General features: G+C 38.1%; 1 protein-coding gene across 1 annotated transcript; it reads left to right on the forward strand.

Moving 5' to 3' along the window:
- Positions 1–2,240: 2,240 nt before the first annotated feature.
- On the forward strand, positions 2,241–25,169 carry LIG3 (DNA ligase 3). The gene is made up of 21 exons (XM_063457201.1): positions 2,241–2,361; positions 5,496–5,962; positions 6,541–6,678; positions 8,676–8,870; positions 12,014–12,165; positions 12,725–12,891; positions 13,211–13,288; positions 13,581–13,740; positions 13,905–14,060; positions 14,198–14,329; positions 14,497–14,576; positions 14,681–14,768; positions 15,415–15,492; positions 15,577–15,700; positions 15,869–16,011; positions 16,961–17,035; positions 19,193–19,339; positions 20,985–21,171; positions 22,910–23,001; positions 23,347–23,412; positions 23,826–25,169. The coding sequence occupies exons 1-21, from the start codon at positions 2,345–2,347 to the stop codon at positions 24,060–24,062; spliced, it is 2,979 nt and encodes a 992-aa protein (XP_063313271.1). The 5' UTR covers positions 2,241–2,344; the 3' UTR covers positions 24,063–25,169.
- The last annotated feature ends 1,163 nt before the right edge of the window (positions 25,170–26,332 follow it).

A 26,332-nucleotide genomic window follows, 5' to 3' on the forward strand; every position in this document is an offset into this window, starting at 1 on the left:
ATGTGTGTGTCTGTATGTATGTCTTGTGTGTGTGTATGTATGTGTCTGTGTGTATTTGTCTGTGCATATGTATATGTGTGTGTGTATGTGTCTGTGTATATGTATGTGTCTGTGTGTATGTATGTGTCTGTTGGGAGGGCATGGATCAGTTTTGCACCGGGACCCCATGGATTGTGTGTAAGCCACTGTTCAGGAGGTAAAGAAGTGTGTAAAGATTGTGTCCAACTGTCCATCTAAGAAGTGCCAAGACTGCATGCATTTAAATCACATGTTATGGTTTCAGATGTACCTCCTTCTTTGAGTGGAAATAATTAACACTAAACTGTCTAAAGCTTATGTAGTTGCTTGGACTGGGCTGTATTCTGATGTTGCCATTATTTGTGATTCCTGGGCTCTGAAAACGTGGATAGGGAAAACAATAGTGAGACTAGGATTACAATTTGCCTAGGAAAATTTCAATAATTACATATATAAAGCAAGAGGTTTACCGTAGAGTTAGGGAAATGTCAGGTGAGAGAATTCTACTCAAAGTCATGATGTAAGTGATGAAAAAACAGTCGTACACATGTCTGACATGCTAGCCCAAAGCTAAGGACTAGCAGATGCAATATGTGCAAGTTGCCATTTTCCATTTTGTACCTTTGGCTATTTTCCCCTACTGTGTTCTGTCTTCTGGTAAGCAATAATATTTAGGGATTTTTTTCTAGAATTAATTGTTCTGTGTCATGCTCTATATAGTACAGCTCCTTCATTCCTTGCAATTTGGAGGAGATGGAAGACAATGCAAGGAATGGGACAGTAGGTCCAGAATTTTGGATTCCTTTCCATCATGAGATAGGCTGTGAAATTTTGCTCCAATGATTAGGTGGAATTGGTGAGAATTATTTCAAAATATATGGTCTTGTGGGTCTCAGTAAGGAAAATGTTGTGGTCCCACTCATGTAAAGCAAAGCACTACAAGCCAGAAAAGGAATTCTGCAGATCTAAGACATGAGGGTCAAATCTAAGACCCTGATGGTTGATGTTTTATACATATATTAAATTTCTAACAGATATTTCCCAACTCTTAAAAACTTATGTTTAATTAGCTGTAGAACTGGCCTCTGAGGCTGATATAGATCCACACCCTTTTGTCCTAGTGTCGGACATTGTCCAATGAAATGGCCCTATGGTGAAGCATTGAGGAATATCCTACAGTCTAAAGCTGTTCATAGACATGGGTGGTTTCATTGAGATTAAGGAAATTGTATATAGAAATGTTATTATAGTTCTTTATGTGTTCAAGTGACCTTATAAATATACATTTGTATGTGTCCTTCAAAATGGTGACTTGCTATATAAAGCTATGATGGACCATAATTGTTATCCTTACTATCCCTTGGCATCAGATGTATATTTAAAGTCGAATATCTCAGACAAAATGTCAAGTAGTATGACAGAAATTGTAGTGTACCAGGGGCGGGCAACTACTTGCACTATATTGGATGAGACGTACATTTCCAACAGAGTGCCTTATGTTTTTTTTTTTTTTTTTACTTCTGCACCGAAGAAGAGGGGAGATAAAAAAAAGAAAAGAAAAAAAAACAGAACTAGTTTATGTTAACGAGTTTAACTTTGAAACTTTGTTGGTAGCTCACCCAGGCATGGGCAGCCTGTCTAAGGTACATAGGGTGAGCATGCTGGATGCAAAAACTGATACAGCTAACCAGGAAGAAAATATTCAAACTAGCTGACAGCCCAAAGAGATCGTAATGAAACTTAGAGCATGAACAATGTATCTTATCCACACAGACTGATTTCTAAACACATTTGTTGTAGTTTAAATACAAATTACTGTGAGTGATATTGCTGCCATACACTTTGATACACCAATATGGAGCTCCTAGCAAGGGGAGCCCTTAGGATAGTAAAGAGTCAAAATAGGATTTGGCCCCAAATGAGGGATTAGGTACACTGTGGAGGTATGTGTCTTTGTATCATGCCATTGGCACGCTGATCATGAGCTCCAGTCCAGGACTGTTCGGTCATAGAGCAGCGCCGGGCTCAGCCAAACAGCCCAAACAGGGCTGACTCCGTCGCACCTTGTGACGTCACCCGGCAGCCACCGCTCTCATTCTGTCCTCCGACAGTATTTCCCCCCCCCCTTTTTTTTTTTTTGCTGAGCCTTTAACCGTGACGTCACCGCTCCCCTGCTGCCTTCCCGCCGCGCTCGCTCTCGGCCCAGGCTGCGGGATTTAAAGGGGAAGTCCGCGCTGTCTACGGCCTCTCAGGGCCCCGTGCATCCCCGAACTTTCCTGGATGCGGTTAACCCGGAGAGGCAGCAGGGTGAGCGAGCTGATATACTATGTTAACACTGGGGAGGTGAGGCCAAGCTCAGTCCGTCCACAAGCCTTGGCTTGGTGTGTGTGAAGCTGTGCTGGGCCGTATGGCTGCTCTCCCCCTGTGTGAGTGTGCAATCAGTGCCACGTACAGCCCCAGCCCCATGGGGTGCTCACTGTGTGAGAGCTCAGCATAATGTGATACATTGTTTCTCGGGCACTGATAATGCCACATTGGGGGAAAAAGGTATATAAGATTATTATAATGCAAAACTGATCTTTGCTTACACCTCAACCAGTCCGGCCATAGTACAGCTTTAGTGACTTGAACCTTCCTTTTCTGCATGTTTATCTATCCATTGATGTGGATATACGTGTAATATGTGCATTACTTTTTTAATTTAACTTTTTAAGACCAGTAAATGACATACAACCATCTATCTCAAATCCTCACAAATTGTAAGCTCGTTTGAGCAGAGCCTTCCTATCCCTTTTCTATAATTATAATTTGCTGCGGAATATGTTCGTGCTTGATGATGATGATGATGGTTAAAAAAAAATAAAGAGATGACCCCTATTTTATTGCATAGTAACCGTGCTAATTTAAATTTTTTTACCAGGACAAACTCCTTAATGGATTTTGCACAGAAATGTAGTTGTTGTTGTTAACATTTATATAGCGCCATAAGATGCCCTAGCGCTTTACAATATTATGAGAGGGGGGATTTAGCTATAAATAGGACAATTACAAGGAACGATAGTTTGAGGAGGACCCTGCTCAAACGAGCTTACAGTCTATAGGAGTTGGGGTATAAAACCCATTAGGACAGGAAATGGCAATCATATAAGGTGAAGCAGAGCTGGAGGAGAGCATAAAGTGCTACCCTTTAGGAGAGAGCAAGAGACCGGTGTGTAAGGTAGAGGTTACCCTGGGAGGCCATAAGCGTTCCTAAAGAGATGGGGTTTAGGGCACATCTTAAAAAATTGAAGACTAGGGGAGAGTCTGATGGCGGTAGGCAGGCTATTCCATAGGAAGGGAGCCACTTGCAAGAAGTCCTGCAGGTGCGAGCAGCGGACAGGAGAAGGTCACAGACAGACTTTGTTAGAAAAATGTCTCTAACATAAACCCTAAAATGTATGTAAAGAATGTAAGTCTTTATTACAACCATGAATCATATGCAAAGTTTGTGTTATGTTTTGTGTAGGTTTTGTTAAAAAGGGCACAGGTCTGGTACTTTTTATCACAAACTCAGATAATGTTGCTTACATTTACCAACCAGTCGCTACTTTAAGTGCCTGTCACTGCTATTATCAAGCAGTGGTTGATATCCTCTTATGGTGAATTGTAATCATTGTTTGCCATTGAAGTTGGCTGCTTCCGTAGAATATAATGGAAGTTTATTGGCAGACACTATTTCTCAAAGTTGACCTCTTGTATTTGCAAGGAACACACACGCGCAAAAAGATGATGGTCTCACCCGCACAGAGCACATCGACCATCTATATTATCATAATAAAAAGAAAACGAAAATATTAAATCAAAAGGCCCCCTGGAACCCAAAAATACTTGGATTGCGCAGATGGGTGGCTTCAACTTTCTGTTAGCAGGGTGAAGTGTGTTAACAGGGCACAAGATAAACTGTGTTTCCTGGCCCAATTATATTAATATTGGGCATTTCTTACCCCACTTCAAACCCACCCTGTGTTGGCAGGAAATGCCCAATCTCTTGAGCATTCATTAAATGGAATGAGGGTTATTAAACCCACGAGAACCCCATATAAATAGGCATTTTCAGGCACAACTCCATGAGTGGCTAGGGATTCCCAGGGACCTAGCCACAACTCCAGAATATGTCCCTCTACACTACATATACTAATAACAACATTGAGGGTGGGCCCAAAAATTGTGATTACAAATAATCAATTTTCTGTCCCAACTGAGTATTCAAGGCTAAAGGTGTTCTTATACTTTTATGTTCACTGTGACTCGTTGGCTTAGAAGCCATCCAATCAAGAATTGCCAGTTATTTTAGGGGATCCCTGGGTGAGACTGTGAATGCCTATTTAGTCTTTTTGGACCTGGATATTGGGTATCTTCTAGCCATATTTTATAAAGTGCACAATAGACTGGGCATTTCCTGGGCCCCTTTTTATAACCTTTCTCTGTGGTACCAGTGGGGTGAACGATGGGGTTAGGTGCCACTCATCAAACCACTATCCTAGATTGTTAGGGTACAGGATACCTCCTCTTTTCTTAATGGGACACTGTAGTCACCAGAGCAACTACAGCTTATTGAATTTGTTCTGGTGAGTAGAATCATTACCTTCAGATTTTTTTGCTGTAAACACTGTCTTTTCAGAGAAAATGCAGTGTTTACAGCATAGTGATAACTTCACTGGCCACTCCTCAGACGGCTGTAAGAGATCCTTCCTGTGTCATGGCTACCTAAAATGCATCCAAACATTCAGAGTCTCCTCCCTCTGCATGCAGACACTGAACTTTCCTCATAGAGATTCATTGATTCAATTCATCTCTATGAGGAGATGCTGATTGGCCAGGGCTTGAATTGTGCTGGCTCTGCCCCATATCTGCCTCTTTGTCAGTCTCAGCCAATCCTATAGGGAAGCATTGTGATTGGATCAGGCTACTATTTCTGCTAATGTCAGCAGGCAGTCGGCAGGTCTAATGGAAACAGGGACCAAACAAGTAAGATTTTGCTATATTTAGGGAGGCATGAGGGGGCCAGGGGAGCTAGATGGTGGTTTTAACCCTATAGTGTCAGGAATACATGTTTGTGTTCCTGACCCTATAGTGCACCTTTAATTTTTATCTATGCCTTTTTAGCTCCATAGTGTATTGTACAACATACTGAAAATGTGTGTTCTCTCTTTGACAGTCATTAATAATATTTATGGTGAAGTTACACCCTAAATCATAATTAACTTCAAGTACAGTGATTCAGGGACTGCATTATTAAGTGTGTACACCGTGCACGGGGGCAGATTGGGAGATTTTAGTTTTCTTTCATCGAGCTTGTGGCTTTGAAATGTCTTCTCTATTGAATAATGTCTCTCACGTCTAACCCTTCACCTCATTACACCATATTTATTTTAGAAAGAAAAATGTTTGCAAGTCATGAAGATACTAACACCCTGATTTATTTGTTTTCACCTTAGGATTTTTAAAAAAGGAGTTGTGAAGCTTCTGGCTTGTCGGACGACAGCAAGAACATTTTGCCATCTCTCTCCACAGTGTCCCTTAAAGGTCATTTTTTCTATTCAACAACAAACTTATCCCCTACTTCCTCAAAGTAATTGTAACTTCAATTTTGCGTTGAGGGTTTCCAAGTGCCACAATATGGCAGAGCAGCGTTACTTGGTTGAATATGCAAAGCGTGGCACTGCAGGTTGCAAAAAATGTAAGGAGAAGATTGGAAAGGGCTTGGTACGCATCGGAAAAGTGGTTCCAAATCCTTTCAGTGAATCTGCAGGTGACATGAAAGAGTGGTACCATGTCAAGTGCATGTTTGAGAAACTTGAACGTGCAAGGGCAACTACTAAGAAGATCGAGGATCTGACAGAACTAGAGGGATGGCAAGAACTTCAGGACCCTGAGAGAGACCTAATTACCCAACACATTAAAGGTAAATGTTTTGTATTTCTACTTGAGGTCTGCAAACGTGATGGCTTTTGTCAAATAAATGCTTGTCACAGAGAAGTATTGAAGGCTTGAGGTGCATATGTGTAAATTATGATCAACTACTACTATGAGAAGCTTCTCTACTTGGCATACTGGCACTAATCTCCAAATAGAATCAATAATGTCATCTATTTCTTTTGGGAGCCACTACTGGCTCTCTGTCTGAAATCACAAGTAAGTCATCATACTGTATTATCTAAGAAATTATGTTTTCCATTTTACACTGTTTTTAACTCTGAGGCTGTTGTAGTATTATATATGGCCAAAAGTCAATTCAATAAAGGGACTCCAGGCACCAGACCACTTAATTTTTCATTAAAGCGGTCTGGGTACATTTTCCCTGCCTTGTTAACTCTGCAAATGAAAAAATTTTTCAGGGTTAACATGGCTGTCTTCCTGACTTTAGCATTATGATTAGCCTTTAGTTTCTCTTTAATTCTTAAGCTGAAATATAAATAGTCATACTGAAACATTATTATTATTATTATTATTATTATTATTATTATCATTATCTGTTTCCAGAACTTGCTGCCAAAGCAGGTGCTACACCTAAGAAAAAGACTCCGTCAAAGACGAATCAATCAACAGCTGCACAGGGATCAACACCCAATAAGATGCCAGCAACCAGCCCTTCCCCTCTCAAGTTTTCTGGATTCACAGGTAAATTCTCATTTTACTCTTCAGTCTTTACTAATCATTGTCATAATTTGTAGATTTTTCGTATGTCCATCTGTTGAATTGCTCTTCCTCCTTAATGTTTTTTTGTCTAACTACTGTTAGATGTCAAAATCTGCTGGATTACAACCCCTTGATTTCAGTGGATGGAAATTAATTATGATTGTTGTGGTTCTGTCTAGCACCTGCTTGAGTGAGGGCATATGTTAGAGGCTCTCCTATCATAAAAACTAGACCAGTCAGTATGGTGTTTTCATTTGTTAAAGCGCACTTAGGAAGGGCCAATTACACAGCCTTACCAGGAAACGTGGATTGTAATGTAAGAGAAAAACCTAGTTTGCCTTCTCCTAGTGAAATATCCTATTTATTGTTCTTTTGGGTAAAGTTATGTGAATCCTGCCCATTCAGAAATACATTTTAGTGTGTTATTCACTGATATTTTTTTTTTTTTTATATGTGGAAGGCTGGTCCAAGAATTCTGTAAAGTCCATTTTGTAACTAGTTTTCTTTTTAAATTCATTTTCAGTCTTCTGGCCTCCAAAATTACATTATTTTCTTATAAATAGACATGCAGTCACGAGAAAAAAAAAAGTATTCCCTCTTTGAATTCTATGGTTTTAAATATCAGGCTATAATAACCATCATCTGTTCCTTTGTCTTAAAATTGGGTAAATACAACCTCAGATGAACACAAACACATGACATATTAGATATGTCCTGCATTAACAAAAATAAAGCCAAAATGGAGACGCCATGTGTGAGAAACCTCAACTCGATTGAAATGGTGTAGTATGGACCTTAAGAGAGTTGAGCATAAACAAATACCAGAAAACCTTAATGAACTGAAGCAACGTAAAGAAGAGTGGGCCAAGATTCCTCCAGAGTGATGTGAGAGACTTATAAAGTTATACAGAAAACAATTACTTCAGCAGTTATTGCTGCTAAATGTGGTTCTACAAGCTATTGAATCACAAGGTGCATGCAGTTTTTTCACACTTGGCTTTATTTTTCTTAAATAAATCAGGACACAGTGTAATATGTCATATGTTGTTGTTGTTCATCATCTGTGGTTGTATTTACATAATTTTAAGAGCTGCTAAGGAACAGATGATTGCTATTATGTCCCGAAAAGTAAAACCATAGATTTTAAATAAGGTGTACTTTCTTTTTCCCGTTACTGTACTTATACATATCTGGGCATCACGCAATTTGGAATTCTACCTACTCTAATATTTTCATACTTTAGATGTTACCAATCTCGTAGTTGCACAAAATTCATCCTATAATTCCGCATGTTGACCTGTTTTTGTGGTTAATAAATACCGTATTTATTCGAGTATAACGCGCACACGTGTATAACGCGCACCCCTAATTTTCGATTAAAAATCGGTATAAAATTTTATACCAATTTTTAATCTAAAATTAGGGTGCTTGTTATACTCGAATAAATATTCGAGTGGGTGCTCGATAATACCGACCGCCGGGCTCATTAAAAGCCCGGCGGTCCTGGGGGGGCGGGCAGCAAGCGTTTACTCACCTCCGTGCAGATTTACACAGGGAAGCTGGAGGAGCTGCACGGAGGTGAGTAAACGCTTGCTGCCCGCCCCCCCAGGACCGCCGGGCTTGTAATGAGCCCGGCGGTCCTGGGAGGTATATTTATTAGAGTATAACGCGCACCCCTAATTTTAAATTAAAAATCGGTAAAAAAATTTGCGCGTTATACTCGAATAAATACGGTAAAGGCTGATTTATATTTACCTTTCATTTGTTTTAGTAGATGATAAGTGGCTGCAAACATGAATTATGATACCTTGATCTTTAGATGCCTGGAATTTCCAATAACCAACATTTTATATATCTTATCTTTACTCTCTGGCAAAGTGAACTTGAAGTATAACATTAATTTATCTTAGCATTTTCTGTAATCCTTATTTACATAACTTTTTTTGTTTGTTTTGTGTGTGTGTTTTAATTTTCTAAAGCAAAACCAGGTCAGTCTCCAGCCACACCTAGTTCTAGTAGTGGTTCAAGCATTTCAACTGCAAAATGCGATCCCACTCATAAGGACTGCCTACTGCGTGAGTTCCGTAAGCTGTGTGTAATGGTTGCAGACCAGTCAAGTTACAATACCAAGACCCAGATCATTCAGGACTTCTTGACCAAAGGCAGTGCTGGAGGTATGTGGAGTAGGAACATATGCTGTTTTTTTGGTTTTGTAATTGGATCAAATAGTAGAATAAAATGAACAAACACATGTTGGAATATGTTCAAGATAAAAAATAAATTTAAAAAAAAAATGTGTGTGTGTGTGTGTATATATATATATATATATCTATATAATTTTTTTTTTAGTGCATATCTTATTCTTATTTGAATATATTTGCACAAAACTTTTTTAGCACTATAATTCACATAATTTTGATGCTATAATTTGGCCCATATTATACATCTCAGCTGTATCTTTAGCATAACACGGATCTGTTACGGATTGTAATTGAAGATCCTAATTTCTGGAAAGCATCACAATCAAAGTGAAACCTGTTTAGCAGAAACAAATTGTAACTATAGGAAGGAAAGTTAATATCTGTTAACTTTGTTAACCAGACCCCTTGATCTGAAAGCGCAGGGGCCATTTTTAGTGACTCCAAACTTTTTGATGAAGTAAGCATATTGCCTTTTAAATCCATAGAGGATGCCACAGCTGAGCAGTTAAGCTCAGCCACAGTGATCATCTCACTGGATTTAGTGATTGGGAGTCTGAACAGACCCCAGAGGTTCTCTCTCCATGCCCCAATGTCTTTTTCATCTGTGCTGGGCGTTTTCAGTTGCGCAGCACCAATTGCAGTGAATTGGGCATACTAGATTCAATGAAAAGGATATAAAGCTGTCATACTACATGGCAGCAACATACTACTCTGTTTTAGCTTATTTTTTTCTTTGCCTATTTCACTACTGATTTTGGCAGAGGGAAACCTTTTTGTGATTAGGATTAAAATTGGTATTAAGAAAATAGGTTAAGATTAGGTTTATATTTAACATGGGTTTAGAATTAATTTCACAATAATCCCTCTGCTGAAATCCACAACTAAATTATTCTGCAGAGGGATTCCTTCTAACACTATTTATGGGGATAGGATTGAGATTAGGCTTAAGGTTATAATTTGGTTTAGGTATAGAATTTGTGTATGAGTTGAGATTAACCCCTTAATGCTGTTACGGGGTTCTATGCCGTCCCCATTGTAATGGGCTTTAAAACTGTTGCGGCGGCATGGAACGCCATAACTGCTTTCTACCTCAAGAGCCTCCAGATACTTCCCTTCCCAGCGATCCGCTTCAGGAGGACTGCCTGACAGCCCAGGCAGCCCTCCCCGGCAAATCATCCCCCCGGGGGCCATGTGATTGCTCTCAAAGAGCAATCACATGCTGGTGGGAAAAGTTAAAAAAAAAAAAAAATATATATATATATATATATATATATATATATATATATATATATATATATATATATATATATATATATATATATATATATATATATATATATATATATATATATATATATATATATATATATATATATATATATTCTGGCCAAATATGTTTTTGGGTTTTTGTTTTTTTCACACAAAAACAAATATGAACACTAACTTAGTGTTTGTGACTAAGTGGCTACTAAAAATGACTGGACGTACCGCACTTGCAATACCTTGGGTTGTGTACTTTTGCAAATTGTATGCCAACTCGCAAATTTTAATGTAAAAAAAAAATGAATAATGGAATGTGCTATATTTGACCCTGTAACTTTCCAAAAAAAACTGTAAAATCTGTTAAGGGGGTTACCATTGTACTCGTGAGACTGTGCTTAATACAAATCTGTGCATTTTATTGCAGTTAAAGCTAACAGTATTATGACATTTACAGCTAAAATGTCAGGTGGAACTACAAATCTGGGGACCGTGGTCTGCAGCTTCCGATCGCAGTGAAAGTGGACAATTACTTTCATCCTTAAGGGGTTATAGGGCTGATGTGTCCCCCAGTTCTGGGTCAAACTACTTTCCATCATTTTGAGTGAGGAATCCCAACATACCATCATCTTGGTCCCTCTTGACCATATTTCAAATGTGGAAGTACCACTTCTGAATTGCCAATATTAATTTTTCTATATTTGCATGACATTTATTAACTGTGTGTAAGATTAAGTGGTTGTGATGGTTAGACTGACCATTTTACTAAATCAATTTTTGTGTTTCCAAAAATATGGCATTTCAAAGACTGCTTCCCCCTGTAGGACAAAGCATATGTTCATATAAAGCTCTTTTACACACAGTTGCTGTAGTGACTTGCATATTATACTTATTTTTCATTCACTACTATTAAAGTAACACTCCAAGCACCATAACCAGTATAGTTGCTTGTAGTTGTAATAGTGCTATGAGGGATCTGGCACCCTCCCAGTGTAAATAGTCAAACCATTTAAGAATAGTTTGTCTGCTTGCTTTGGATCCACTGGTCATTTCATCTGCAGTACAGAAGCTCCTTGCATGGAGTTAAACCTTGCAGAGCATGACTGATAACTTAGAGCTCCCAGGAGACACTTGGTAAGTTATTGAACCCCATTCAGTTTAAGTAGTCAAACTGATATAAAAAATGGGTTAAAGGACCACTATAGTCCCAGGGAAAACAAACTTGTTTTCCTGGCACTATAGTATTAATAGGGCCCCACTCCCACCAGGGTGAAGGGAGAGGAAGGGGTTAAAATTTTACCTTTCTCCAGTGCCAGGCTCCCTCGGCGCTGGGGATCCTCCTCCTCCGACATCATCGGCTGAATGCGCATGCGTGGCAAGAGCCACGCACGCATTCAGTCAGTCCATTCTCAATGCTTTCCTATGGACGCTGGCGTCTTCTCACAGTGAAAATCACAGTGAGAAGTGCGGAGGCGCCTCTAGCAAACAATGAGCCAGCCACTAGAGGCTGGATTAACCCTAGTGTAAACATAGCAGTTTCTCTGAAACTGCTATGTTTTCAGCTGCAAGGTTAACCCTAGATGGACCTGGCACCCAGATCATTTCATTGAGCTGAAGTGGTCTGGGTGCCTACAGTGGTCCTTTAAGGCACTACTGGCACTATAACTGCTACAGTGAGCTGTAGTGGTTATTTTGCTTGAGGTGTTCATTTAAAGTAAAGCTTACTTTCTGAAGAAATGATCAAATCAAAATAAATTACCTACTACTTGAGTTTAAAAAAAAAAAAAAAAAAAAACCTGTTTCTCAAACGGGTAATGACTATTTGTTTTTTTTTCTCCTGTCTTGTCTTAATTCAGATGGTTTCCATGGTGATACATACCTAACGGTAAAGCTGTTGCTACCAGGCGTCATTAAAAGTGTCTATAACCTGAATGACAAGCAGATTGTCAAACTTTTCAGTCGCGTTTTTAACTGCAACCTGGAGGAGATGGTGCGGGACCTTGAGCAGGTAAAACGTGTTAAATAAATGACAATTGCATTTTTTGGGAGACCTTTTAGTGTATAAGTTGGACAGCAAATTTTATTCTTCTGTAACTTTTTTAACTCTAGTGGTGCACACAATCCTCACTGCTTAGGTGATCTTTAAAGCTCATAATGATATCAAAGTATGGTAGCTTTAGCAGCAGTAACTATCCATCTTCTGGTGCTTGGTGGTTAGCTGACACAGGAGAGCCCTGAAATTGAACTCTGTGTAATAAATGCAGATATGTGTATCACGAACTTTCCTGATGTAGATGAGATTAGCGAGCAGTGAAACTAAAACCGATCCAACATGTATAAAACACAGAAAAAAATTGTTTCCACAAAGCATTACTTAATTGTTGGTAAAAATAACTGACTTTTGAAGTATACACTTTTCTGGCAGTTAATTTTGCATTGGTTGTCTGCTGAACAAAATTAGACTTTGGCCCAGCAAATGGTATAGAGTCTAAAATCTGTGTAGTGCTTTGCTGTATGTGGATGTAGCTGGGTACAAATTATGTTTCTTGGGCATTTTTTGTTAATAGGGGGATGTCTCAGAGACGGTTCGCATATTCTTTGAAAAAAGCAAGACGTTCCCACCAGCTGCTAAAAGTCTCTTGACCATTCATGAAGTGGATGACATCCTTAACCAGCTTTCCAAGATGACAAAAGAGGAGGATCAGCAGAAAGTCCTAGAAGATCTTGCCCGCAGGTGAAGTTTTTGTGTTTGAGATCTGTGCATTGGCCATTGTAAAGCTTTACCATGTCATGTATTTCTTCTCTTCAACATTAAATGCATCTAAAAACCAATGCAGCCAACTCTCTCAAACCATTAATGCTTGTGTTGTTGAATTGCTGTACTGTGTACCTATGTATAGGTGTACACAGCATTGTGTCCAGGCTGGCATATGAACAAAACAAGAATTTAATGCACATATTTTTATTAACCCCCATGATTCATAATGTCATGTCACACAAGTCTTTATATAGTATTACTAAATTAACCCCATAAAACGTGTTGTTTTGTATAGGTGTACCAGTAATGACCTGAAATGTATAATACGCCTTATCAAACATGATCTGAAGATGAACTCTGGGGCTAAACATGTGTAAGTGTATTCTTGGGGGATTCGCTAGTGTGGGTGCATGTAAACAGTTACCTGCTTCTGCAATGAATACTGTTCTTCTGTGTTCTTAGGGTAACACCACACTTCACAAAGTTCTTTTGGCTATCATTCTATTGTTAATTGGTGGTTAAATCCTTGTTGTTTTGCCTTTAAGGTGTTGGGTATTTGTCCCATTCTTTATAAGCTGACGTTTATATTGACAGAGTAAAGTTAACTGCACTTTTGATACCGTATGGGACAGTATCAATAGCTCTACATATTTATTTTCAATCAGATTGGATGCCCTTGATCCTAATGCATATGATGCATTCAAAGCTTCTCGAAATCTAGGAGACGTGGTAGAACGTGTACTGCGTAACCAACAGCAAGCTCCAGGAATGAAACGCACTCTCAGTGTACAAGCTTCCCTAATGACACCTGTTCAGCCTATGCTGGTGAGAAAAAAAAAACTTGTTTTTAGTTTTAAAGCCAAAGCTGTATAGGCTGCAACATTGGCAGTTATGTATGTAAATGCTGTTCAAAAACAAAACCTAAACTAGGTGCATCAGTACATCAGTAAAAGATATATCCTTAACCTCTCTATTTTTGATCCCCTTAGGCTGAAGCCTGCAAATCTGTAGAGTATGCCATGAAGAAGTGCCCCAATGGAATGTACGCTGAAATTAAGTATGATGGGGAGCGAGTTCAAGTTCACAAGAATGGAGATCACTTCAGCTATTTTAGCCGCAGCCTTAAGCCAGTGCTTCCCCACAAGGCAATTTTATTTATTTTTTAATTTTCTTTTTAGAAGCATATTCTATGGTTTCCTTCACTCATGTGGTTTTTACCCAAGTATTTTACACAGTGCCTTACATGATTTAAATATGACTTTTTTGCTTTTCTGTTTTCCAGGTTGCTCATTTCAAGGATTTCATTCCCAAAGCATTTCCGGGAGGAAATAGTATCATCTTGGATGCTGAAGTTCTTCTCATTGATACCAACACTGGCAAGCCCCTTCCCTTTGGGACGCTGGGTGTTCATAAGGTAGATCCTGTAATGTATAGTTCTTGTGCAGCAGCTTCCAGACTCTAACACTGCCCTAACAAGCAAACATTTGGAAAATTTTGTAGAATCAAGCTGTGTAAATCAACTTGAATCTGTGATTTTAAAAAATTTTATTGTTGTTGCTAAAAATCACTCTCTATTTACAGAAAGCAGCCTTTCACGATGCCAATGTTTGCCTCTTTGTTTTCGACTGCATTTATTTCAATGGAGTTAGCTTGATGGACAGGTAGGCATGGCCGGAAGCCAATATGAATAGTGTCCCATTTAAATGTTGTCCCATTTTAATACTCCACATCACCAACATATTTTTTTATTTAATTTTTTTAACAGGCCACTTAGTGAGCGGCGAAAGTTTATGCGTGATAACATGGTGGAAATCCCTAACCGTATCTTGTTCTCTGAGATGAAACATGTAACAGTGAGTACTTGACTGAATATGCAGCTGTAAAGGAGTTTAAGCATGCATGGGATAGGCATAAGGCTATCCTAACTATAAGATAAGGCCAAGGACTAATGAAAGTATTTAGAAAATTGGGCAGACTAGATGGGCCGAATGGTTCTTATCTGCCGTCACATTCTATGTTTCTATATATGCCTTCCAATGTCTAATAATCTGGGGTGGTGTACTTGTATTGCATTGGAACCCTTTTCTGTAATAAATCTCATGTTTCTTGTTTGCATGAAGAGGCACCCACAATGAACTTGCTTCCCATTTTGCTCACCTTAGAACATGTATTTGATTTTCTTTTTGTTATACTGGTTTTATTGCATATTTCTCACACACAACTATTGACTTCATGAAAGGTGTGCAGGTTTGTATTTTCCAACATATCTATTTTGTTTTCTTAGTATAAGTATGTGTAAGCTATGGGTACAGCTTTGGTGATGAATATCTTCTTCAATGATACTTTGCATGCTTGCTGTGCAATGCTACTGTACGAATGACCCCATTTCCCATATGTTTTTGCTTTTGTCTAAAGTTTGTTACATAAAGTTATTGTTTGCAGCAATTTTAGTTCCTTTTGAAACCTTTTTAATCTTTCTTTCTTTTTTTTTTGTCATAGAAAGCTGCTGATTTGGCAGACATGATTACTAGGGTTATCAGAGAGGGATTGGAGGGCCTTGTGTTGAAAGATTTAAAGGTATGTTTGTCAGATAAAAGCAGCATTTTTTTAACTGTGAACATTTATGAAGTCCTTCTCATTTGACTTTGTTTCTCATACTAGGGGATTTATGAACCAGGTAAACGGCACTGGCTAAAGGTGAAGAAGGATTACTTGAACGAAGGTGCTATGGCAGACACTGCTGATCTTGCGGTCTTAGGCGCCTTTTACGGGAAAGGAGCAAATGGTGGGTCTAGAGCTTGATAAACTATTATAGTGAAAGTAAGCACTGTCAAACAATTGGGATACAAGCTAATTATATGTGCTGGTGAAAGGGAAGCAAAGTTATGCAAGGGGTAGATTTGTGGTTGTTGGTAATCTGAAGGCTTTTGTTTTTTCCTCTTATCAATGGCAGGTGGTATTATGTCTATTTTCCTTATGGGCTGCTATGACCCACAGTCCCAGAAATGGTGTACTGTGACCAAATGTTCGAGTGGTTACGATGATGCTACTCTTGCACGTCTTCAAAAGGAACTGGATATGGTGAAAATCAGCAAGGTGGGAAAATTGTTTAATAATGCTTGTTCAAACTTTCCATAAGCCCTTAATAATTGGGGATAATGTTTTTGTAAATTTAAAGAGTTAAACTTAAACTGAAAGTTGTATATCCTTCTTTTTAAATTGTTTTTGGTTTTTTTTCTTCTCTGCCCTCACTCAAAATGTTTAACTGTACATATAATTTTATTAAAGGAACGCTATAGTCACCAAAACAACTTTAACCTAATTAAGCAGTTTTGCTGTATAGATCATGCTTCTGAAGTTTTACTGCTCAGTTATCTGCTTTAGGAGTTAAATCACTTTTTTGTTTCTGTCTGTGCAACCTTAGCTCACCTCTCATGGCTGTGGCTGACAGACGTCATGAAAAAAAAAAAAGTTTCACTTTCAATCAAATGTTACTCACTTTAAAAGTTTTCATCCCCTGGTCTATAAATGTAACTTTAATTACATACAAGAGGCTCCTGCGGCGTCTAGCAAGCTGTTAACCGAGCAGGAGATAAGAAATTATAAATTAAACCTAATTTGCTATAAATGAAGTATAAACATTAGATTAGATTTACAGGAAGAGTTTAGGAAAGTTTTGCAAGTCACAAGCAGGGAGGTGTGACTACGGCTACATAAACAAAGTGCTTTAACTCATAAATGGCAGAGAATTGAGCAATAAATTGCTTTATTAAGCTTAAAGTTGTTTCGGTGACTATTGTGTCCCTTTCATTGCAAAAATATTGTCATTGATGTTCTTAATTACTTATCTATGTGTACCTTTTTATATCTCTCAAAATGTCATTGTATTATGAAATAACTATCCTTAAGTTGGTGAATGTTATATAACCAGCCTTTTGAGAGATTTTCATATACAAGGGGCAAGTGAACTTGGTTGTAACTGCACTTCTTAGCGGATATATATAATTTTTTTTTTTTTTTTTTCTTTTCTTTTTCTTCATTACAGGATCCCTCCAAAATACCTCCTTGGCTGAAGATAAACAAGAATTACTACCCTGACTTTATAATCCGGGAACCAGAGGTAAAAAAAGTGTTCATACACTTTAGGGTAAACCATGCTAATAATATCCAAGCAGTTTTCTTGCAACCAGCATTAGCTTGTACTTCCCATATATCTCATGTTGGTTGCAGAAGATAACCGTTCATCATGCACTTACTATTGAATTGGTTCTAGAATTGTGAATTCTGACTACCATCCAGAAGCTCAACATCGCAGAAAGCAAACTAAATTTATAAAAGATGGTAAATCTACATGGCATACCACTTCAAACCTTCTATTGATCAATTTATGAAACTCACTTTCGACGTGTGTAAAAATTAGTTGGAGCTGGTCCGTCAGATTAAAATTTCTATTGATTGTTGAATCATTTTACCTGTGGAGTCACCAGGTAAGATTGATTCAGAATTGTTATGGATTAACCGGAAATTTATTCAGATGAACTGTCTCAAATGAATTTTTGCACAAGTCTAACTCAAATGTACGCTTGGATGTATGGGTATTCTCTTTCTTGCCTTGTTAATTTTTTTATTTATTTCAGCAGTTTTCTGTAGCAACAGATATGTTCAAGTACAAATAGTAGTTTTTGTTTAACAGCACTTACATTATATTGGCTTTGTCAGTGATAGCCTTTTGTCATCAATCTAAAATGCTAGTAAACTAAAATTTGCCAGATTTAAACTGCAGATACTTAAGAGTTCTAAAACTTCTGCTAAACAAACAAAAGGTATATTTAAAGGGACACTCCAGGCAACCCGACCACTTCAGCTCATTGGAGTGGTCTGGGTGCCAACTCCCACTACCCTTAACCCTGCAAGTGTAATTATTGCAGTTTTTTTAAAACTGCAATATTTACCTTGCAGGGTTAAGTCCTCCCCTAGTGGCTGTCTATTAGACAGCCACTAGAGGACACTTCCTGCTTCATAGCACAGGTTTTCTGTGCTAGAGCGTCGCTGGACGTCCTCACGCTGTGTGAGGACCTCCAGCGTCGCTCTATTCCCCATAGGGAAGCATTGAAATTCATTTTCAATGCTTTCCTATGGGGTGCGCTAATGCGCATGCGCGGCATTGCCGCGCATGCGCATTAGGTCTCCTCGGCCGGCGGGCGAGATCAGTCTCGCCCACCGGCCGACGTAACCAGAAGGAGGAGCGGCGGGGGAGGAGGAAGCAGCGACGTGGGACCTGTCGCTGCCCCTAGTAAGTGACTGAAGGGGTTTTCACCCCTTCAGCAACTGGGGATTGGGGGGTGGGAGGGAGAGGGACCCTCCAGTGCCAGGAAAACGGATTGTTTTCCTGGCACTGGAGTTTCCCTTTAATAGCTGCAAAGATCTCTGACAAAATGGCTGCAGAAAGGTTGATGAAATCTGCAACATTACATTGCAGAATAATAGAGACACTGGCACCGTAGTGTTTGGAAACTTCTGCTCATCTTCCAAATGTGTCAAAAATCAAGAAATTATTGAACTTGTGCATGTGGCTCATTGCTAGTCTATCTCATAGAGAAATCTTCTGATACATAACTATGCTCCCATCATGTGTCCTTGTATGTCTGGAAGTATTTTTCTACCATACAGCTTTCTTAAATTGTTTTTCTGATTGCAGGGGGGAAAAATATTTTATTTATAAAATATTTTACCAGGAAAGATGTATTAAGATAATATCTCTTTAATATGGAGTTCACTCTAACAATAGACTTATTTTGAGAAAAGCTTTTCTTTACTTGCTTGTAAATTGTTGGAAGTTTTCAGTTTATTTCTGCTGCAAACCAAGAAGACCTAACAATTTAATGCATCAATAATCTGCAACGTGGAACTCTGCTTATAGTGGTTCCATCACCCCTCTCTGCCCCAGTCCAGTGTAAGCACTGCTGTAAGATGCTTTAATACTGTAATCCTCCCAGCTTACTTACAAATTCCTAGTTAACGAGTCTCAAGAAAACCTAAGCCCTAACAAATCAATGTGTCTGATCCTTTTACTTCCATTTTTTTAAAGCTGCTGATCATCTAAATTTGCATGATTGTGTGTGTGTGTGTATATATGTTTGTGTGTGTGTATATATATGTGTGTGTGTGTGTGTGTGTGTATATATATATATATATATATATATATATATATATATATATATATATATATAATTTTTTTTTAAAGTTATTTAACAATCCCATGTATACTTCTCTACAGAAAGCTCCAATCTGGGAAATTACTGGAGCTGAGTTCTCTAAAGCAGAGGCCCACACAGCAGGTGGTATTTCTATTCGCTTTCCAAGATGTACTCGCTTTCGTGATGACAAGGACTGGAAGAGTGCAACAACCCTCCAACAGTTAAAGGTGAGCGTTTTGAATTAAAGTACGTTAGTTATTTTAAAGCCACTTTAAGGATGCAGGTATTACTCTATTCTTCTATTATATACATCTATATATAGTAGTTTGAGATAAGCCCTACTATTTTCCAGCTGCGCTACTCTACATCCAGTACTTGCTCTGCTCTGTTGCTTTGAGTTTTTTGCAGGTTCCGTTGCGTTATTTAATTAATTAATTTAAAAAAAATAAAAAAATTAATGCAATAAAGAGGGGGAAAAAAAACCAAATGTGTTTTAATAATTTAAATGGATAAACTATAATGGCAGACACATTTTTATGTTTCTGAGTAGACCCCTTTAAAATTATAGCACTTTCATAAATTTAAAGGGACACTATAGTCACCAGAACAACTACAGCTTTTACTGTATTTGTTCTGGTGAGTAGAATCATTACCTTCAGGCCTTTTGCAGTAAATACTGTATTTTCAGAGAAAATGCAGTGTTTACATTACAGCCTAGTGATAACTCCACTGGCCACTCCTCAGATGACTGCTAGAGGTGCAGTACTGCCTTTCAGTGTCTCCACCATCTACATGCAGACCCTGATCTTTCCTCATAGAGATGCATTGAATCAATGAGGAGATGCTGATTGATCAGGGTTGTGTTTGACTTCTGCTGGCTCTGCCCCTGATCTGCCTCATTGACAGTCTCAGCCAATCCTATAGGAAAGCATTGTGATTGGCTTACAGAATCACTTCTGATGATGTCAACTGTAAGAATGCAGATTAGGGGCAGAGGCAGCAGCTGCAGATTTGAATAGAAGTAAGATTTTACTATATTTAGGGAGGCAAGGGGGGGGGGCTATATGGTGGTTTTAACACTTTTGGGTCAGGAATACATGTTTATGTTGCTGACTCTATAGTGTTCCTTTAATTCATACCACTCCTACTTACAATCACAAACGTGACTGGAAAGTAAGTTCAGCAAAGCAAAGAAAACCTATAATCTACTGGCCAATTTTTTTCTGTATCTAAAACATTGTGATTTATTTAACAGTAGACTTGGGTGCCGCCAAATTTATTGTATTGTCCGAACTGAATTTCATCAATTGTTAATTCAATTTTCTGTCTTTACCGTCCGAATTAAATTCCGATCCTTCCCGGGGCTGTATCTTGTAGCTGTTTAGTAGATGACTCCATAAATTGGTACCCTTTTGGTATTAATGAGTACAAAATTGGGGAGCTGTTTAGTAGATGGCTCTTAATGGCAATCCCACAAGGATTAAGAAGCCATCTACGAATAAGCTGAAGCACCACAATTATGAGAAGCCCTTAATTTTTGTAATTTTGATCTTTCACACAATTTCACAAATACGAAGTGAAAAACAACAACTTAGTATTAGTAAATAAGGGAGGTTAAATCCTCCCTCCTGACCTTACCCATCATGCCGCGAGAAAAGCTTGTCTACCAGTGGCTGCTCGCTGTTATTTAAAAAAAATTTAAAACAAATTGTAATGCATGTATTGTTTGCACACCATACCAAACTTTCTGCATACATTTTAATGTTTTGCTTAACATTCACTGGCTTCCTTTATTATAGCAAACTAAAGCATCATCTGCCCCTACATTTACCTTCTATATAAATGTCTAAACTTCCGTATACTCTCTTTTAGGAGCTCTATCAGTTGTCTAAGGAGAAATCTGACTTTAGTATAACCGCCTCAGCTTCTCAGGATGAGGAAGGATCTTCAGAAAGCAGCAGTCGAGAGAATGAAGGAAATTCAAGGCCTCCTACACCTAGCGGCTCAGTCAAATCTTCTAAAGGCCATTCTTCCAAATCTCTTGCTAAGAAGCCAGAAGGTCAGAAGCTATACCACAGACTACTCAAATACTGGTGTTGAGAATACATTAATACACATGTCTTGTTTTTGTTTACAACTTTTTGAAGGAAGTTTTTAGGCATGATATTTATGAACACAAAAAAAATCTACAAATATAAAATAAAGAAGTATATAAAAGGAAAGTCAATCTCCACTGTACAACGCCTAACGAAACTGGCGTCACCAGTACAGGCAAACCTTCCCAGTACCAAAAGAGATCTCCAGGGGCTTAACCCCAAGTTATTTAGAAAACAAAAGAGGAAACGCAGAGCATACACCTGTTCTAAGAACAGATGTATCAAAGTGATAAAGTAGTCTAGAACAAATTAATAGATAAATATATTATGAAAACAGCTAAATATCCTTGTATATAAAGATAGAAAGTAGATAGAAAGGACATAAACCCTGGATGATAATATACAGTACTCTGTCAAAGCAATATTGTGGACAACTACTATGAGCTTTAATAAATCTGGCTCAATATGGTCACTGCAGTATTGACATTAATATATCTAATACATCAAGCAGGGAACAAAAAGAAAAATAAAGAAATAGCTACGACTACAAAAAAAGCCTCTAAGGTGCAAAATGCTTGGTATAACTCCAAAGGAATCCTAATTTATATATGGTCTCATATGATGCCCTAAGGACACAAATTTAGCAGGTATTGCACACTATCAAATCGAAAAAAGAAAGAAAAGAGGCAATAAATGAATAGTAAGAGGTATAGAACATAGATATCGTGAAACTTAGAATGCTCACAACATATCTATGGATAGAGTAATAGCCAGAAAAACCTCTGGGAGGAAATAGGAGAGACAGCTATTAAGTAACCAGAGCTGCCTGGAAAGCTAGCAGTCCAAATAACAACATAGTATCTGATTACAGAAATATAACAGTATCTGCCTGTCACAATGTAACTAGACCTCTATAGTGGTAGGGAAGGGTAATAAAACAAACTATCTACTTAGACATAGAAACTAAAGAATAAATAAATTAAATGTAAAAAAAAAACTTGTGCCATGCCGTGAATTAGTGTAATGTCCATAAGGGACAAAAAGAAACGCCTGACGCACGTTTTGGTGCTGTACGTAAGCACCTTCGTCAGAGGCCTTACCCTTCATTACCACTATAGAGGTCTAGTTACATTGTGATAGTATCTGATTACAGAAATATAACAGTATCTGCCTATGTTGTTATTTGGACTGCTAGCTTTCCAGGCAGCTCTGATTACTTAATAGCTCTCTCTCCTATTTCCTCCCAGAGGTTTGATTTAACAATGACGGTGTAATATGTAGAACAGAAAAATGAGGTGTGATGTTCTGTCTAAACATACTTGTTGGTGTCATAGCAGACAGATGCTAATTTTGTATCTGAATAAACACTGCTGGGATTGAGCAGTAGACCTCTGGAATGGAGAGCACCCTTTATCATCCTTGTGGTTTCAATTGATGAAGAGATTTGTATAATTTTCTATTTCAACTGGACTACACTTCTTCACTTACTGCCACCAAAAAAATTTTTAAATAATCAATGTTTCCTTAAGAACTGTATCAACCACAAGCTTCCACTTTGTTTCTTTGACTATTTAATTAATATTTTTAGTGATCATATTTTTTTTCAGAATACTTGTATTACATGAACACAATTTTTAATTATGCTGTATACTGTACATGGCACCAGGGACTAAGATTTTGTTTTCTTTACAATTTTTCTAGTTAAGAAAATGCCCCCTCCGCCCAAAAAGGAAGAGCCTGCCAAAGCAGAGAAGCGCAAAAATGTATCTCCGGGACCTGTCCAGAATAAGAAGGCAAGCAACTGATGGGCAGGCCTTTGTACAAAAAATAGTGCTGCAATTTTGTTTAAGATCTGTGTTTTACTGTTTCTTTGTGGTGGCTTTATTTATTTATTTATTTATTTATTTATTATTGTTTTGGTTTGTTTTACTTTGTTTTACTCTTGCAAACAAGCATGAGGATTCCTGTTAGGAACACGCCAATATCAGACAGACTCCCATCTGATAGAAAATCCTCACTCTGACTAGTGGGAGTATAACTAGCACAGATTTTGTAAATGTTATCCATTTTTAAAAAAAAATATATACATATGTGTAATAATATTTTATTTTTGTAAATGTGCTTGTGTTTATCTGCAGGTTAAAATCTCTGAGGCAAGTCACAGCAATGGCCACAGTGTAGTCCAATTACCATCCACTCCTAAGGTAAAAAATAAATACAATTCTTTTCACTTGTAATGTTGTTAGATTTTATTTTATTTATTTATTTCCATTGCCACTACTGTTTAGCAGTGCAATGTGGAAAACCACTATATTTTATTTTAGCTTTATTCAGTGCCAAGAGGTGGGTAACACAGATGTCAGTGTTTTAATTTGTTAATAAAGACCTTTTGGACTGAACTGTTTCCCTTAGCACTTTATGGTTTGACTTTTATTATAGCTTATTCACCAAAGCAGGAACAAGAAATGGCACATTTTAGTTCAAAATTTCTTCAACTCATTCGTTTTCAGTTTGGCTATATATTGTGGTTTTATATACCTGGTGACATGGTGATTACCTAGCACAATTGAAGCTATATTAAACTCTCATTTAATGTTGCTATTACATTTTCCCTTAGAACCTCCTGGATATATTCACTGGTGTGAAACTCTTCCTACCATCTTCGATGGATGATTTTGCCAAACTCCGTCGCTACTTTGTTGCATATGACGGGGACTTAGTACCAGAATTTGATGCTTCTTCAGCCACACATGTAATGGGTGACATATCTGAGAGTTCTGTAGATGCCAAGCATGTTACTCCACGTTGGATATGGGAGTGTATCAGACGCCGAAGATTAGTGGCCCCATGCTGACGTTGTGGGCCATTCAAACTCCGACCAGGCAGACACGAACTTGTTTACATTTGACGTTTACAGAGCTGGCAAGGGGGCGAATATTTTTATGTACATGCAATGTAGTGTATGGAGTCTTCGGTAGCTGATCATAGGTTGCAATAAAAAAACTGCAGCTAATCTATGTTCCCCCGTGTTGGCACCTGAAACTATACACTATATGCTTCCCTCTGTCCTCACTTGATGCAACTCAGACTGGGTGGAATTAACTTGCCCCTTATGTGCCAGTAGTTAGAAAATGGACACTTGCAGCACTTGTCTGCAGTGGTAAATGTGCATATGTTATGATTGAGAATTTATGGTTCTTTCAATTGAATTTGACACTAATGAATTCATTTAAAAGAACGCAAGTTTTGAATTGTGTAGAAATAGAAAAGACCCAATTTGACTGCCTTTTACATTATTTCCCAATTTCAGCATGGTTTTTGTTTTGTTTTTTTTAATATATTTGTACCAAACTGTGTACGCACAGGGGATAGGACCTGAATTAGTTTTTTCCCCATAGAAAGGGCTAAAGATGAGGATTATTCACAAAACTGTAAGTTGTAGTGAACTGAAATCCAAATGGAAAAATTTTGACTAAAATAGTCAAGCTGTGAATTTTTTATTTTTTCATAGCAACTGTTTATTAACAAAATTGAAATATTTGGTCTTCATTTCTCTATAATTCTGTGTTTTTGTGAATAAAAGCCCTGCGATTTAGTAAAATGGCGTAACTGGGTAAATGGCAGTGTAAACCCTATAATAGTTCCTCTTTTTACTTTACTGCTTTTTAATATGCAATTGAGGCTACATGTATTTTGCCTGCAATAGGTCCTGCTCTCAAACCGCAGTTACTGAAATGTAGATAATTTGCTTCATGAGATCATTCAAGAAACACTCAAGTTGTTTTTTTTTCGTTTTTTTTATGTATTTAATGCACATGTTGTATGAACATTATAACATCATTGCATGTAATATGTATTAGTAATATTTTCCTCCGAAAAGCTGTTTTTTGCAGCTAGTTACTAGAGATTTCAGGCTAAAACTTCTACTAAATGTAACCAGCTCAAGTTGGTTAAAGACCAATTTGCATGGCCTACGTGATTCTCTATGGGAATCCTTTATTTTATGCTTTTGTGCATCTCGACACATATAATAGCATTTCAGTTTGCAATGTTATATGTACTAACTATAAATATGTCTGTACAGAGGTACCTGTACTAAATAGCACTTCCATTACCTGGTGCATTTACAACACTGGACTGTGTAAGTGCCAATTAGTAAAGTTTAATACTAAACTGCATTTCACCTTGCACTTGCATTATTACTATAGCATTGTAAACTGAGATGCCAGTATCCCAGTGAAACAGACCCATTCCCATTTCCCTCCCCCAAACTGGGATGGCAGACTTCTGTTTCCACCATAGAGCTGGGGGTTCACCAAGATGTGCAGCTTTCAGTACCCTCTCACCTTTCACTCACAGCTAAGAGACAGGAGAGGGGCAGGGATAACTGGAACTAAGAGCATGCAGGGAAACGACTTGTTATAATTAACTTTTTAGTTTGCTATTGCAGATAAAATGTTGGTTGTAATTATTATTCCCTCCCTGCACATGTCTAGTATATCCTGGTGCACACATACCACACTGAACCATGAAAGCACAGTTCATTAAACATTCACAGGAAGGCGGACAGAGGGACAGACCTGGATAGAGATATAGATAGATATATAGTTACTGCATGTCTACCTGCATGAACTCTCCTTAACATGCTGGCTTTTGGTCTCCTACAACTCTGCTCTGAGTCTGGTGCTTTCAGAGACTTATCTACATAGGTAGAGGACGAAGGCATGATGTATGTTCGAATGGGGGGGGCATGGTAAAAGTGTAGCCTTAAAGTGCTGAAAGATGCAAAACATTACTCGTTCTTTAAAAAAATATATACAGCATATTACAGGGTTACTCCAGCCACCATGACCACTTCAGTGATTTAAATTGGTCATGTTGGAGGAGTCAGTATGTGCAATGTTTCTGGTTGAACCACTGCACATACAGAGATATATTAATAATTGTAACTGTTCCGAGCTGCATAATGTCAGTTCTGTGCATAACATAACGTCTGTTATTGGCGCGCACTCCAGAGTGCTTCTCCGGGGAACATTGCTTCCCTCTCCCACCTTCCTCGGTGCACATTGTTTTTGTATTGTTTTTTTGTAACCCTCCCTACACTGTTCTTTCTCCCCTCGCCGT

The sequence above is a fragment of the Pelobates fuscus genome, chromosome 1 (genome assembly GCF_036172605.1).
Source record: "Pelobates fuscus isolate aPelFus1 chromosome 1, aPelFus1.pri, whole genome shotgun sequence".
Classification (NCBI taxonomy): Eukaryota; Metazoa; Chordata; class Amphibia; order Anura; family Pelobatidae; genus Pelobates; species Pelobates fuscus.

Bases quoted from the DNA above. Each gene is read 5' to 3' on its own strand.
- LIG3 (XM_063457201.1), top strand. The intron at 8,871-12,013 runs GTATGTGGAGTA...GTCTTAATTCAG, and splicing joins GACCAAAGGCAGTGCTGGAG to ATGGTTTCCATGGTGATACA. The intron at 15,493-15,576 runs GTATGTTTGTCA...TTCTCATACTAG, and splicing joins TTGTGTTGAAAGATTTAAAG to GGGATTTATGAACCAGGTAA.